General features: G+C 35.9%; 1 protein-coding gene across 1 annotated transcript in view; it reads right to left on the bottom strand.

Annotated features, from left to right (window-relative positions):
- Positions 1-15,892, bottom strand: part of Pif1 (Pif1 DNA helicase) — a 162,902-nt gene that overhangs the window by 44,512 nt on the left and 102,498 nt on the right. Inside the window, exon 7 of the mRNA XM_090372378.1 lies at positions 1,765-1,959. Coding sequence (XP_090228504.1) covers positions 1,765-1,959 — 195 coding nt within the window. The remainder of the gene's footprint in view (positions 1-1,764; positions 1,960-15,892) is intronic.

The raw sequence follows: 15,892 nt of genomic DNA, 5'->3' as shown, positions 1-15,892 counted from the left end.
CTTGTTGTGGAAGTTGATAGCCTAAATAAATTTAAGGCTCAGTTGGACAGGTATTTCGAACGAACGGAGGGGTGAAGTGGAAGTTTTTTTTTTTTTTTTGGCTGATGCTGCATAAGCTTGCTTTCTTGCATCATATGCCTCTACTAATGCTAATGCTAAAAACAATTCCATTCGGATATAAGTGCTGGTAGAAGACATTTCGAACATTAAAAAATTACAAACAATTAATACTGCGAGTCATTAAGAAAAGAAAACATTGTCTCATCATAATTTCTATAATGCACCTATTTATATTTATCTAATGTAGTTGAAATCCTTTTTGTTTCATGTTTGCTCAACCTTTTTGAGATACAGTATACCAAAGTTTTTGTACATAATTTTGGCTGAAAAATATTGAAAATTTTAATTCTGTCCATATTAAAAATACGCATAGAATTAAATATATTTTTCCATTATTTCATTCAATTTATTTCAGTATAAAACCATGTACAGAATTTTTACATTTATTTTTGTTCTTTATTTCATTTGAAGTTATAACCTCACTCCTAAACAATATGTGCTATGGAGTTTTTGTTAGCTTAACATCACACTTAAATCATATTACTTCATCAGTCCATTAAGTATAAGCTAAAACATTCTTTCAATACTGGAATGTATCCTAGGTTGAAAACATATGTGCAAATAATTGACAGATGCTAATATTAATTGACTTTCTGTTAAATGATTATTGAACTTAACAAAAAGGCAATAATTTAAATAAAGACTTAAAAATTACATCAAATTCAAGCATAAGTGAAAACAAAATCATTTATTTATTTTACATTTATTTTTGTTCTTTATTTCATTTGAAGTTATAACCGCACTCCTAAACAATATGTGCTATGGAGTTTTTGTTAGCTTAACATCACACTTAAATCATATTACTTCATCAGTCCATTAAGTATAAGCTAAAACATTCTTTCAATACTGGAATGTATCCTAGGTTGAAAACATATGTGCAAATAATTGACAGATGCTAATATTAATTGACTTTCTGTTAAATGATTATTGAACTTAACAAAAAGGCAATTATTTAAATAAAGACTTAAAAATTACATCAAATTCAAGCATAAGTGAAAACAAAATCATTTATTATTATTAATTATGCTGTGTTCTATGAGAATTGGAACAAAGGGTTGCTGTTAAGTTCTGCAAATTGCAGCTTCTGGAGACTAGGCATCTGTGAGGTGATCTAATTGAGGTGTATAAGACCTTGAATGGTCTGAGAAAGCTCAATGCTGATGGGATCGTTCCTCTTGCTCAGATGAGTAATCAGAGCAATGCTAATGGGATCCTTCCTCTTGCTCAGATTACTCACCCGAGGGGACATAAATTCAAATTGAGGAATGACATTTGTAGAATAGATGTGCGGAAATTTGCCTTTAGCCATTGGGTGGTTGATAGTTGGAACAAACTTCCATCTGTTGTAGTGGAGGTAAATGTCTTAAATAAGTTAAAGGCAGAACTAAACAAACATTTGGAGAGAATGATGGATGGGTGAAGTGGGAAGTTGTTTTTTTTTTTTTTTCCTGATTCTATATAAACTTGCTTTCTTGCATCATATGCCTCTACTAATTCTAATGCTAATTAATCAAGTAAAAACCTCCATCCTTGCCTAACTATTAAAATAAAAACTATTGATATTTTTCAGTCTTACATCTGAAGTTTAAAATTTTCCTGTCTGTCCAAATCCAAAAACCATTGTCTACATTCTCCTAGTCATACCTTCCTGGTCACACTGAAAGTGTGTAACTATTCCTCTTGCTCCATTTACTAGTCCCTTTTGCATATCTATATTTTTTGTTAACATAACCTGTGTTCCTTCTTTAAGAACAACTTGCTGCCCAACTGGAAAATGAGAATCCATCAATTTAGAAAGTGAAGGTTCACTGTCAAAGGCTTCAAATATGTGGGAATTACCTAAATAAAAATAAAATAGTTGCATGAGCACAAAGGAGAGTGACAATGAATAAGATTACTAAATAAAAATAAAAAAAAATCCCAAATATATCAAATTCAATTATGTGTCATAAACTGAAATGCTTGGAATGATCAGTAATCCACGCAACCTAACTCCGCCCAAGTAATCAGTAATCCACGCAATCTAACTCGACTTCACTAAGCATTGTTGCTTTAACTATTGTTGTAAATTAATTATAATGAATTAATAACATATGGTAAATACTGGCAGTGGATCTAGTAGGGGGTGTTCAGGAAATTCACCCCCCTCAGGCTATGGATAAACAGGAATAAATACTGTACATTTCATGACATTATCCGTTGTATGTTATTATATAAAAGCTGGTTAAAAACTTGAGATAAACCCTGACTAAGTTTTAGCTTAATTTTCAAGCACTATCAATCCCATGACCAATCATCATCATTATATCACCCCTCCCCAAGAAAGTCTGCTCTGTCAGTGATATATATGACTATGGGAAAACCTACCCAACTTCAATGAATGGCTTGTGTTTTGATGCAAATTAAACTCCAAAGGTTTAAAATGTTTTGATTAAAAATTCAGTGAATGTTGCAAAAAATTAATTTTATTCAATGATAAACGTTTACATTGTTAATATTCTTCAATATAATTTCCTTTTTCAATCAACCACACACTTGATCAATGGTCCCTACCAGTAATCAAAATGTTTTTGGAAATTTTCTTTTCTGAATGTGTTTAGACTAAACCATGACCAAATTGATTTCTTGAATTGACTCAGATTATTTTCCACTCATGTACTGTTTTAATTTTGGGAATAGCCAAAAATTAGGTGCCAAATCAAGTGAATACAGTGGGTGCAGAATGATGAGAATGTTGGTACTGGTCAAAAATTACTGGACAGCATGTGAAGTGGCACTTTGTCATGGTGAGGGAGCAGACCATTTTGCCATTTTTCAGATAATTTACAGTATGATGTATCTCTTAATCACTTTTAGGATGCATTAGCAGCAATATTGGACAGAATGAATTCTGGGAACTTCTGTTCAGAAATTATCAGAATTCACCACCAAACACCATTCCCCTCATTGTAAACAGAAAAAAAAAATCATGCTCTTTGCAAAAAATGATCTTTGAATGTGATTTTGACTGCCACATCTTCTTTGGCCTTGGTGATAACAACTGTTTTCTATTGGGAGCTTTGAACCTCAGCCTTATGTTCATATCCACATGCCCAAAACTCGTTGCCTGTTATAATTTTTGTTAAATATGCAGGAACCAACATGGCCTGTTCAAACAACTCAGATGAAGCAGATTGTCTCCATTTCCTAATTAATTCAATCTTTGATCAGAAGTGAGAATGCAATACAAGAGTCCATGTGGAACAGTGTCAAAAACTTTACTGAAATCTAAGTATATGATGTAAATATTATTTTTTGCATACAGTTCCTTTGTGACTGTCACAGTAATTAATCAGATTGGCTAGACAAGATTTCTTAACATATTTGTGGCTGTTATTGTTGTATCACTGCACTGCCATCAAGAAGATCCTGCATTGTATAACTCCATTGACTCCATTATATTTCCTGGAACAGAAGTCAAATTTACTGGTCTCTAATTACTAACTTGGCTCTTTGTAAATAAGAGAGACATGCACATATCTAATCTCTAGTGATCTCTCTAAATCCAAGAATCACTAATAAAGGTTTGCTTACCTCTTTTTCTATTTCTTTTATTTATAATTAGATAGACTCCATTTACCCAAGGTGCCTTATTTGCTTTTAGTTTCAACAGTTTCTCTTCCACTTCCTCCTCAGTTATCACAAAATCATTTAGCTTCCAATTATAACTTGATAAACTTCTGGCACCCCCATCCCTTGAAACCTCTTCACATGTGAATATAGATGAAAAATATTTAATCAGTTGATCAGAAACCTGACCAGGATCATCAATATGTATTTCACTCATATCTAGTGGACCAATGTGGTTCACTAGATGAGTCATCCCTTTCCTTCAGTGTTAATATAAGCAAAGAATTCTTTGATACCTTTCTTCACGTTCTGAACCAACGACTTCTTATACTCTGCCTTACTTGCTTAACACGATGGCAACGATGTGGTACATTACCCATAATGTCTTGTACCACCGATGTACCACATCATCGCCAATGTGTTAAACTCCTTACGACTTGATTGCAGACTACCTTTTGTGATAACTGCAAGTTTTTGTGTCCCCTGATAATTTATAATCATCCCATACATTTTTCTTCTCTGTCACTAGTTTCATCAGTTCATTTGAAATCTATTTAGGTCTTTAAAAAAAGCTTAGTAGCTTCTACAATTAACACTTCCCTTAACACTCCCATTTATAATTTTCAACTTACTAATATCATAAACTAGTCCCACTGAAAAGAACTTAAATATTGTCTAAGACAGGCATCCTTTTGAAAGCAAAATCCCTTCCCTTGACAGCAGTTACATCTTTAAGTGAATCCCATATGAATACGCTACAATTAATTCCATCTATCAGTTCCTATAGAAGCCAATAATTTTATATTATGAAGGAAAATTATAACTAAACTTTAAATTTCAAGGGTTTAGTGTCACTTTGTTAACTACAAAATCATTTTGTAGTTGATGTTTTTGTAATTAACCAAAAAAAAAAAGTCATTTGAAATTTTCGTGGTTTACTGGAAATGTACTTACAGGTAACAGGTAAATGTACTTACAGGTACTTAAGGTAACTTGTAAAGTACCAGAGAGGATATGGTTCTGACATGATATGCATTGTTATTTGTATAAAGTAAAACTAAAGTTATTGCAAAAATAAAATGCAAGTTTGTAGTTAACATTGTTTCACAGACACTAAACCCTCAATTTGTTTCTTGTATTATAATCAGCAAACTTTTCTTGGGAAAACATATTTTATTCTAAAGATGAAAACTTTAAAATTGAATCATTTCATTTCTTCAAAACATAAATATAGCTGCAATTTAGAAATATCCTTTAACTTGAAATGTTTGCTTAAAGGAAACATTTAACTTCAATTCGTTGCTCAATAGATAATCATTATTCAATATCCTTGACTTATTAAGGATTTAATTGGAAACTCTTTTAGAATTCCAATAAAATCTTGTATAACAGAAATTCCAATGTTATTTTCTATTTAGCAAAATCTCTTCTCTTCTCCATTGTATATATTGTACCACTAGTGGTTACATAGACATGCATAATACAGTTCCCAACAATGTGCAGCAAGTGCAAGATGACATGCTATTACTCTAAGTAACACATTAAAACTTCCACATAGTTAAAACTGTGAAAAAAATGAGACCAAACAGAAAACTTTAACAGGGAAAAGGTTTAAATGGAAAGCATTCAGGAAAGTAACTGTAGAAGCTATTAGGCTTTTCATACAAAGAAATGCTGTTCAAGGCTTAGACTTAAATAGATGCGAGATGAACTACTGAGGCATGTGGCAGAGAAGAAAAATGCACAGGTGGCATATAAATATCAAATGATACAAAAGCCAATGGTAGATACAAAAGCAGTCAAGACTTCTTTACCTTCATTAACAGTAAAGGAAGGGAAATGAATATTTCCCTTCCTTTACTGTTAATGAAGGTAAAGAAGTCTTGACTGCTTAATGAAGGTTAATGAAGGTAAAGAAGTCTTGACGGTTAATGAAGGTAAAGAAGGTATATTTCCGTTAGAATTGTGGACTGCTTAGGATGCTGACAAACTGAAGAGGTATTTTGCATCTACATACACACAAAGAATTCTTTAGGGAAGGGGGTGCTAGAAGTTTATATCAAACTCTTAACAGGGATCAAAATGGTTTTTGATAACTGAGAGGAAAGTGGAAGAGAAATTGTTGAACCAAAACATAAGAAAAGGTAAATAGGGAAGATGAGATTTATCCAATTATATTAAGGGAGGCAGCAAAGGAAGTGAGAAAACCCTTAACCATAATCATGAGAGCAACTCTGGATTCAGGAGAGATCCCTACGGCCCGCCCCAGAATTAAAAGGTGCCCTCATAATTACAGGCCTTTTAGCTTCATTTCTGTTTCAGGGGAAATAATGGAATTACTGGTTAAAAAAATAATGCAGGACCATCTAGAGTAATACAGTCATCACTGCCACCACTAATACTAATTTGAGAAAATCTACTGCTATACATAATAAGAAATGTGTTGTGAAAACTCTTAAGACTTAAGAGAAATTAAAATTGGAGTGTAAATGTAAATATTTAATGTTTATTTATGTTTATTTATATATTTTATTTTAAAAAAATTTGTTTAAAATTGTATAAAACAATTTATGTTAGAATTTTTTTTGGAAAAAAACGTTAGAATTGTGGACTGTCAGTATTACCTCACTTAAAGAACTTTGATTACTTATTGCTTTACATAATAATTCTAAAGAGTTTTAAAAAAGTTTAACGAACTTTTCCACCAGCAATATATATTATTAAAAAATGAACTACAGTTTCAGAGTTTTAAAAAAAACTGTAAAGTTTTTTTTTTTTTTTTTTTTTTAATTTTAGATAATGCTGGTTAAAATTAATGCTGGTTTAAGAAGATTTTAGGGCTGAAAGCCCTAGGCTACAGAAAATTTACTAATCGAGCAAGTTAGAATTCACAATAAGAGATATAACAAAAACGATGCCATTTCACCTACTTTGGTGATTTACTATGAACTAACATGAAGCTATGCACTAATTTGTTTGAATAATGTATTTATATAAATACATATTAAGTTAATGTCTTTATAATATAGTATCAGTAGTGACAAATGGTGGAAGCAAGCAAGCTTATAAAGCATCAGCCAAAAAAAAAAAAAAAAACTTCCGACATCAACTATCCATCCCTTCTAACAGTTCATCTAGTTCTTCCATGAATTTATTCAAACTACCTAATTCCAAATCAGTGGATGGAAGTTTGTACAAACAGTCAACCACCTGAATGCAAACCTTCACACATCTACACTGCAACCATCCTTAATCAATTTGAATTTCTTTCCCCTCACATGTGTAGTCTGTGCAAGAGTAAGAATGCCATCAGCTTTCTTCCTCTTATCAACATTCAAAGCATCAACACTCATCACAATTCAAAGCATAAACACCTCAATCAGATCACCCTGCAGTCTCCACAAACTGCAATTTGCAGAAATAATGCCATTGGTGAAAAGACTACCCTTTCATTCCCCTTCATTAGTCTCGATGCCGTTCTCTGCACCTGTTCCAGCAGATCGACATCTTCCCTAAAATGAAGCCTCCAGACCTGTATTCAGTACTCAAAATGCAGCTTAACCACTGCCTTGTTCAATGGAATAATCATCTTCTTATCCCTGCTAACAAAGTTTCTTTATATCAATGACAAAATCTCGTGAGCTATCCTGGCAGCCTGTCTGTACTACTCAGAGAATATCATATCTGACTGCACAATTACCCCAGGTCTTTTTCATTTTCTACTACCCTGAGTGTACCACACAATTGGTATATTACTCTGGTATTATTGCTAGCCATATGCAGTACCCTGCATTTGTCAGTATTAATCTTCAACTGCTCTCAGCCCATCAGCCTAATTTTCTAGATCTTGTTGCAGTAGCTTACCATGTTACATTCGTGAACCACCCTGCCAACCTTCATATCATCTGCAAACTTAGACTTTTAACCACTCTGTCTTCTCCTACTCAACCATCCCTTTAACCATAGCAGAAATTGGGACAGTGTGGCATTAAATACAGTAACTTGCCCTTAATGTCACACTATCCCAATTTGTACAGCAGTCTTTAATGAGCAGGGGTATCAAAAGCTTTCCTGCAACCCAAGTATATAATATCAGAATTGTTTTTTGAATGCAGTTCCTTTTTTACTGCATCATTGTAACCATGAAGAAAGCAAGCTTATAAAGCATCAGCCAAAAAAAAAAAAAAAAAAAAAAACTTCACACACTTCACTTATCCATACCAGCAAAGAATTTATCTAGTTCTTCCTACCACAACAGATTAAAGTTTGTTCCAATATTCATCCACCCGTTGGCTGAAGACAAACTTCCACAAATCTTGCCTGCAACCGAATTTAATTTAATTTAAATTTATGCCCCTCATTGGTGTACTCTCAGCAAGAGGAGGAAGGTCATCAACATTTAGCTTACTCAGTTCATTCAAGGCCTTAAACACCTCAATAAGATTTCCCCGCAGGTGCCTAGTTTCCAGATGCTGCAATCTGTAGCACTGAAGCCTTTCTTGGTAAGAGCATTCTTTTGTCCCCCATCACCAATCTGGTTGACATTCTCTGCACCTATTCCAGATGATTAAGAGAACTGTATGGAAGACTCCTCTCTGGTATTTGTATTTAATACAAATGTTGTTTATTAGAATTTTTTTTTTTTTTTTAATTTGAAGTCCTTGATTTTCGCTGTTACTTTCTGTGGTTATTCAAGTCACATTGAGTAAATTCAGAAGTCTGAACTCTGAGAATAATGAATAATAATATGTTTACACTTTCTAACGACATTTTCAGGGTTCATTTCTGTTTATTTCTTTCACATCTGAACAAAAAGTTAGCAACAATATTTTGCTCCCCTTGGATATAAGATGCTGAACTTTAAATTCCTGTATCTCGACATACAAAGTTTAAAAATTACACCCTTGATCCCTTCATTGATGGCATTTAAAAAATGCACCAATCCTTGGGGAACACTACTTCTTAGTAGTCCAATCTGAAGAATCACCATTAATCACAATGATTATTTTCAGTCACTTGCCCTGCAGCCATCCTCCAATACATTTTAAGATTTTTCTTGTAATTTGAACATGTTCCAGCTTATGCAGTAACCTATCATGCAGGACTGAGTCAAGTGCTTTGCTGAAATCCAAGTAAACAATGTTGAAATTATTTCCTACATCCAACTCCATGGTCACTGAGGCTTGTCAGACAACTTACTCTTAGGTATGAAAAAATAAGGCTTGCTACCTAGGAATCTAAAATACATGGAAGTGATATTCAGGTGATACCTATGAGCCAAATTTTAGTGAAGTCTGGTCATTCTGCAACAACCAAATCCTCTTCTTGTACTTCATGATAGTGGGACTGTTGATGGCATTTAAAAAATGCATTTAATTAGTGGGACTGTCGGTAACTCTAGGTATACTACCCATGTGCAAGTCATGAAAGACTGCACCTAATATACTGGAGGTAACTGCCCTGGTGTGAACCAACACAAGCAGGTGTTGAGATGTGGCATCCACACCACCTACATGATGCCTTTTTGTGTCACCAGGTGATAGATGACTCTCCTCCACCAGTGCAATACCACCACTTTGCTTATTAGAGGCTTGAAGTGGTGAATCCAAGTTTAGTCCTCAGAGCAAAGCTCTGGCAATCATCCTCTCTTCCATCATTCAGTACGATTGAAGTCTTTTCAGGTAATTGATGTCTTTTGAAATTTTGGGCATCATGGCAAAATCTAATATTCCTTACATTTTGAGGGTGCTGCTCTAAAATAATACTTACTTATTTACCAGAAAATGGTAAATATTTTTTTTTCATGTGTTCCCCTCTTAAGTCAGCCACATTAGGTCCTGCTATTTAAACCCCTGCATACAAAAACAACGTTGATAATGATGACATACCATCATTAAAAACTACCATTTATACTGTTTTTATAATTTTATTCAATTTTAATATTATACAGCATATCCTGCTATAACTTTCCAAAAAAAACAGCACGTGATATAACTGCCCACATAGCATTCACATTTTCGTATAACAGCCGACAGCAGGTTCCACAAAGGCTATAAATTGTCAATACCTAACTCCATTTTCAAATTTAATTTTTATCAATAAATACTACACTATGTTTGATAAATTATATATAAATCAAAGGTTATCAAATAAAAACTTTTTGAAATAAATCATGAACAGTATTTTACATTTTTGGCTAATTTTTCAATCACAGGATGCAGGGCTGGTTTATAAAATAAGGTCTTGTATTGGGTTGGTTTATAAAATAATGTATATAAGATCAGTTTCCTGGCTGTGTCTCTTTCTTAAAATAAAATTACTTATCAATCCAAGTTAGAAGCCATTTTTTCCAAAACTTTAACTTCCATTTTTATTTCAACATTTAATGCTTTCAATTTTACTGAAATATTATCTTTTTTTTTTATATAGTTTTCCAGTCATTGTACAGGTTTTGTGGATAATGAAAAGGCATCAACAGGGCCGTACTGTGCTATGATACAGAGAGGCGGCCGCATCAGGCGGCACCGTAAGGGGATGGCATAAGCAGCGAAATCAAAATACGGGAAATCAAAATGAGGGCGGCATTTCGAAGACTTGCATCATACTGAGAAAATCTACTGCACGGCCCTGGGCATCAAAACAAATATGCATGCTGTGAGAGGATGCATTATACCAGGATGAGTTGTGAAGATTATTGTAAATAGTGATTTTAATTTGTAATTTGCACAGTATTTATATTTTTATTCTTATTTTATGCATACTTTTACCTAATTGTTATAATAACAAGTTTTAATAATTACGTGAATTTCACTTTATTTATTTATTTTTTTTATGTGAACCCCAAACACGAGGGTATTAGAACCTATAGTACTTAGTACCGAGCTTGGGCTGGAGGTTGAGAAGACGAAAGAAGATATTTGTTGACATTGAACTTGAACTTCTGTAGATTGTAATTTTCAGGAAATACATATGAAGGAAGGTTGTTCCAGAAAACGGCAGTTGAATGAATAAATGAGGAAGATGAAAAGTTGGTTCTGTGGGTTTGAAGTTGGACAGTAAATGGATGTTGGCTGGTGGCGGCACGTGCTCAGACTGTTTTGAAAGAGAGAGCGGGAATTATAGAAGACAATTCAGAAGAACAGTGCCCATGGAAGTATCTGTAGAAGAGGCATGCAGCAGAAACAGTACATCTATGAGAAAGCGAGGGGAGAGACTCTGTTAGAGATGAATCATTAATTAACCTAACTGCCCTCTTCTGAATGGAATCAAGAAGCCTGAGAGAGGTTTTGGGGGCACCACCCCAGATGTGGGAACAATATTCCATGGCAGGGCAGATTTGCAATTTATACAGAGTGAGCAGCTGTTTGGAAAAAAAGTAACGCCGAGAGCGAAAGAGAAAACCAAGTTTTTTAGATGCAGAGGAAGCAATATTTGTAATGTGCTTGTGCCAAGAGAGATTAGAAGTCAGGGTAATCCCCAAAAGAGATATATCATTTTGTCTAGAAATCGGAGTGTCACTAAAGATAAGCATAGGAGCAGAAGAATCCTTTTTGCGAGATATTCCTAAAATTATATTCCTAGAATTCCTAAAATTATATTCCGAGATATTCCTAAACTAAAATTTCTTTGACATTTTAGTCAGCAAATTAAAGAATTTGTATAAAACACATTTGTTTCATTTAGATGGTTCCCAGTGAACTCTCTTAGACCTAAGTGATTAGGGATGGCTATTAAGCAAATTATTTCAATCCAGATTTGAAACATAGTAACCATACTTCATCAATTGCAATAATTCACTGTAAAAAGGAAATGCCTCATTTCTATCTGGATAGCAACAAAAATGCAATTTGCCAACGCCTGTCTTTTCAATTTCAGACAGAAGATGAGGTACCCAATGAGAAGAAATTTTTTCTTTCCCAAGTGTTCCATCAAAATTGTACAAAATGGACCGCAGCTGATGCCAAAAACACATCTCACTGCAAGCAAGTCTTTGATCTTCCTGCGAAAGTTGTGGAATTTTTTCAATAATTCTGTCAGTTATGGCATGTTCAGACCAGTTGTTCGTGGCTTGTCTTCAACACTAGATTCAACCATGAGAAGGCAATCACTAGTAAGAACTCACTTTCTCATGGTTGAATCTAGCCAAGGTCAAAAGACATCTATGTAAACAAACACCATGTAAAGAATATATATAGTGGACAGAGTGTTATTGTTATGCGGTTCCTGTGGTTTCCCACAAATCCACGTTAAGTACTCTGTTAACATAGCAAAGCCAGTCAGTTTGGGTTATGTGTGAGTAGTATGTTGTTTGACTGGCCTCTTCGTTACTGGGAGGCACGATCACCAGGAAGGAGCCTCCCAACATCCATCCACTGGCACGAGGAGCGGGACAAGGGAGTAAAGACATCTGACGGGTCGTCCACACTCCTGCAGGAGCGAGAGTGGGGGAGGGCCAAGGAAAGAGCAGAGAAGAGACAGGAAAGTGGAAGACAGGGAAGATAGCAGGGGATGACAGATTGTAGGCATTCTCCCAGGTGAAAAGGAACAGGAAGAGTGCTAGGTGCAGTTGTGGGAGTCCTGGAGAAGGACTGTGGGTAGGAAAAAGATAACAGGTAAAGTTCAAATTAAAGAGTCCAGGATCGTCACAATGGAAAATCAAGGAGCGGCGTCGGTAGGGTTGGTCTCAATTTTATGACTGGAAGTTTCCGGTGCTGGGTATCACTTGCTGTGTGGAGGAGGTTATCCAGGAGTAGTGTTTGTGAGTTGCAGGTGATGCCAGCGACGACGAAAGACCTCGTTGGCTAAGTGGTGTTTTTTTTTTTTTTTTATGTAAACCCCAAACACGAGAGGTATTAGAACCTATAGTACTTAGTACCGTGCTTGGGTTGGAGGTTGAGAAGACGAAAGAAGATATTTGTTGACACTGGATTTGAACTTCTGTAGACTGTAATTTTCAGGAAATACATATGAAGGAAGGTTGTTCCAGAAAATGACAGTTGAATGAAGTTGAAAACAAGGAAGATGAAAAGTTGGTTCTGTGAGTTTGAAATTGGACAGTAACTGGATGTCGGCTGGTGGCAGCACGTGTTCAGACCGTTTTGAAAGAGAGAGCAGGAACCATAGAAGCCAATTCAGAAGAATAGCGCCATTCGAAGTATCTCTAGAAGAGGCAGGCAACAGAAACAGTACGTCTATAAGACAACGAGTGGAGAGACTCTGTTAGAGATGAATCATTAATTAACCTAACTGCCCTCTTCTGAATGGAATCCAGAAGCCTGAGAGAGGTTTTGGGGGGCACCACCCCAGATGTGGGAACAATATTCCATGGCAAGGCAGATTTGCGATTTATACAGAGTGAGCAGCTGTTTGGAAGAAAAGTAACGCCGAGAGCGAAAGAGAAAACCAAGTTTTTTAGATGCAGAAGAAGCAATATTTGTAGTGTGCTTGTGCCAAGAGAGATTAGAAGTCAGGGTAATTCTCAAAAGAGATATATCATTTTGCCTAGAAATCGGAGTGTCACTAAAGATAAGCATAGGAGCAGAAGAATCCTTTTTGCGAGATATAAGACAAGACTGAGTTTTAGAAGGGTTGAAATCGACTAAGTTGTCTTTGCCCTACTGGAAAATTAACTGAAGATCGGCATTTAAGGAATTGGTTGCAGATTTTTGAGAAGTTGAAGCTGATTGAGCAGGACAAGGTTTCTCAAAATGGAAAGTAGAATGCAATGTGCTATCATCAACAAAACTATGGATAGGATTTCCAGTCAATGGAAGAAGGTCATTAATATATAAGAGGAATAGAGAGGGGGAAAGAACTGAACCTTGGGAGACACCGGCATTAGTTATGTTTGTTTATTTGTTATTTGGTTTTTAGGAGCATTAGCAACTAAGGCCATATTGCTCGAGGAATATGCGGTGGTCATTCCCTGACCTTCCCACATCCTCCATATTTTGGTGGTGACAGGCTCAAACCCCGGTCTAATCAAGAAGCGTGTCCTATGCACTGCTGCTCCTTCCCACCTGGCTACGGAGATTATTCTTGCAGGGAATAATCTCCGCCACCAGCATTAGTGGAGAAGTTAGAAGACAGAGAGCCATCTACCATCACCCTCAGTGAGCAATCAGAGAGAAAACTGGATAGCCAATTACTAAAAACAGTTGGCAAACCATAAGATGGAAGCTTGTTTAGAAGACCTTTATGCCAAACATGATCGAAAGCCTTTGAGATGTGAAGAGTAACTACTTGTGTTTCACCGAACCTTTCCATTGAATTAGTCCATAAATGGGTAACATAAGCCAGAATATCACCAGTGGATCGACACTGACGGAATCCATACTGGCGATCGTTGATCAGATGGAAGATTTCTAGGCAGTTTAAGAGTTGGCAGTTAATTGATTTCTCCATTACTTTAGAAAGAGTAGACGAAATTGCAATGGGACGATAATTGGATGGGGGAGATTTGTCATCCTTTTTAGGAACTGGCTGGATATGAGAAATTTACAAGCAGAAGGAAAAACACCTTTGGAATAAGAAAGTGAAAAAAGGCGGCAAAGAATAGGAGTAAGTTCAGGAGCACAGGTTTTGAGAACAAGTGGAGAAATACCATCGGGATCTGGAGCTTTCTTGGCATCATGATTCGACAAAATCCTTCTGACATCCTTTTGACGGAAGACCACAGGAGGCATTGAATGGAGTGTGTTGGGAATGGTGGAGGTGTTTTACCAAGATACATGAGTTGGAAGAAAAATGGGATGCTAGCAGGTCAGCTTTAACCTTGGCTGAAGTCACAACAGAACCATCTGGTTTGGACAGAGGTGGGAGCAAAGATGGGCTAAAGTTGCGGCCAATAGCTTTGGCAAGAGACCAGAATTCTCGGCTACCAAGAAGCAAGTTTTCTACTCTTAGCCTGTTCAAACTGTAGTTTGGACTGATTAATAATTGCTTTACAATTGTTGCAAGCTTTGGCGTAGGCAGAAAATGAAGCTGAAGAATTAGAAACAAGCCAATTATGATATGCAACATTCTTCTTTTGAACAGCCTTAGCACATTTATTGGAAAACCAAGGTTTAGATAAAGAACGAGATTTTAAAGTGGAGTGTGGGATAAAGGATTCCATTCCTGCAAGAATAATTTCACTGACACGATCTGAGCAAACGTTGACATCAGAAGTTTTGAAACAGTAATCCAACCAAGGAAAAGAAGAAAAGAAGTCTCGCAGATCATCCCATTTTGCATTCTTGTAATGCCAAACAACACGAGGTTGGGAATAGCCATGAGATAAAGGTTCCATTGGAGAAGAGACAATCACCAAGTTGTGATCTGAAGTGCCTAAAGGACCTCTCACTTCGACCGTGTACTTAGAAGGGTTGTTTGTGAGAAAAAGATCAAGCGTATTGGCTGTATGATTAGGATTATCCGGTATTCTTGTAGGTAAATGAACAATCTGTGCAAGGCCATTAGTAATTGCAAAAGCCTCAGCATCTGGACCAACTGGGTCAGTGTGACTAGAAAACGGAAGCCAGCTGGAGTTGTGAACATTAAAATCACAAAGGAAAATTACCTCACTGTTAGGAAAGTTGGACCGGAGAAAGTCAAAGAGCTCCAAGTGATTAGTGGAGTTGGGAGAACGGTAGAGACAACAGATGAATTTGAAACAATGAGGTAGACAGATTTTAAGCCAGAGAAGATCAAAGAGAGGAGATTCCAAATTGCCAAGTCTCTGACAGGGAATATCAGAATGGACATATGCACAAGTACCACCTTTGAGGCGAAAGGAATCATACAGAGAATAATTTGGGCATCTGAGATGAGCAGTGGTTGAATCAACCAATAACTGAGATTCTGTCAGAAAAAGTACATGGGGTTTGGAAGACTGCAGGTGGAAATGGACATCGTTGAGATTACAATTGAGACCACGTATATTTGTAAAATGAATTAGGAAGTGCTTGGGAGGTTTAGATCTTTTCGCAGATAAGCTTACTCTATTAGTTTGGCAATTCATGGTGTATTCAGTAGTAAGAAAAAGTGGTTGGGACATGCTGTATGAAGTAATGAAATTTTTGGATATGGCATACACATGGTAAGAATATACCCAGATCCTTGACATAACGTAGCCTCGACAATGCTCCCTGCATACACACTACTCGAACTCCCTCCAGTCACT

The sequence above is a fragment of the Mastigoproctus giganteus genome, chromosome 4, assembly GCF_048544385.1.
Source record: "Mastigoproctus giganteus isolate SK-2022 chromosome 4, ASM4854438v1, whole genome shotgun sequence".
NCBI lineage: Eukaryota > Metazoa > Arthropoda > Arachnida > Uropygi > Thelyphonidae > Mastigoproctus > Mastigoproctus giganteus.
Note: the sequence above shows the minus strand (reverse complement) of the source record. Positions and strands in the feature narration are given on the sequence as shown.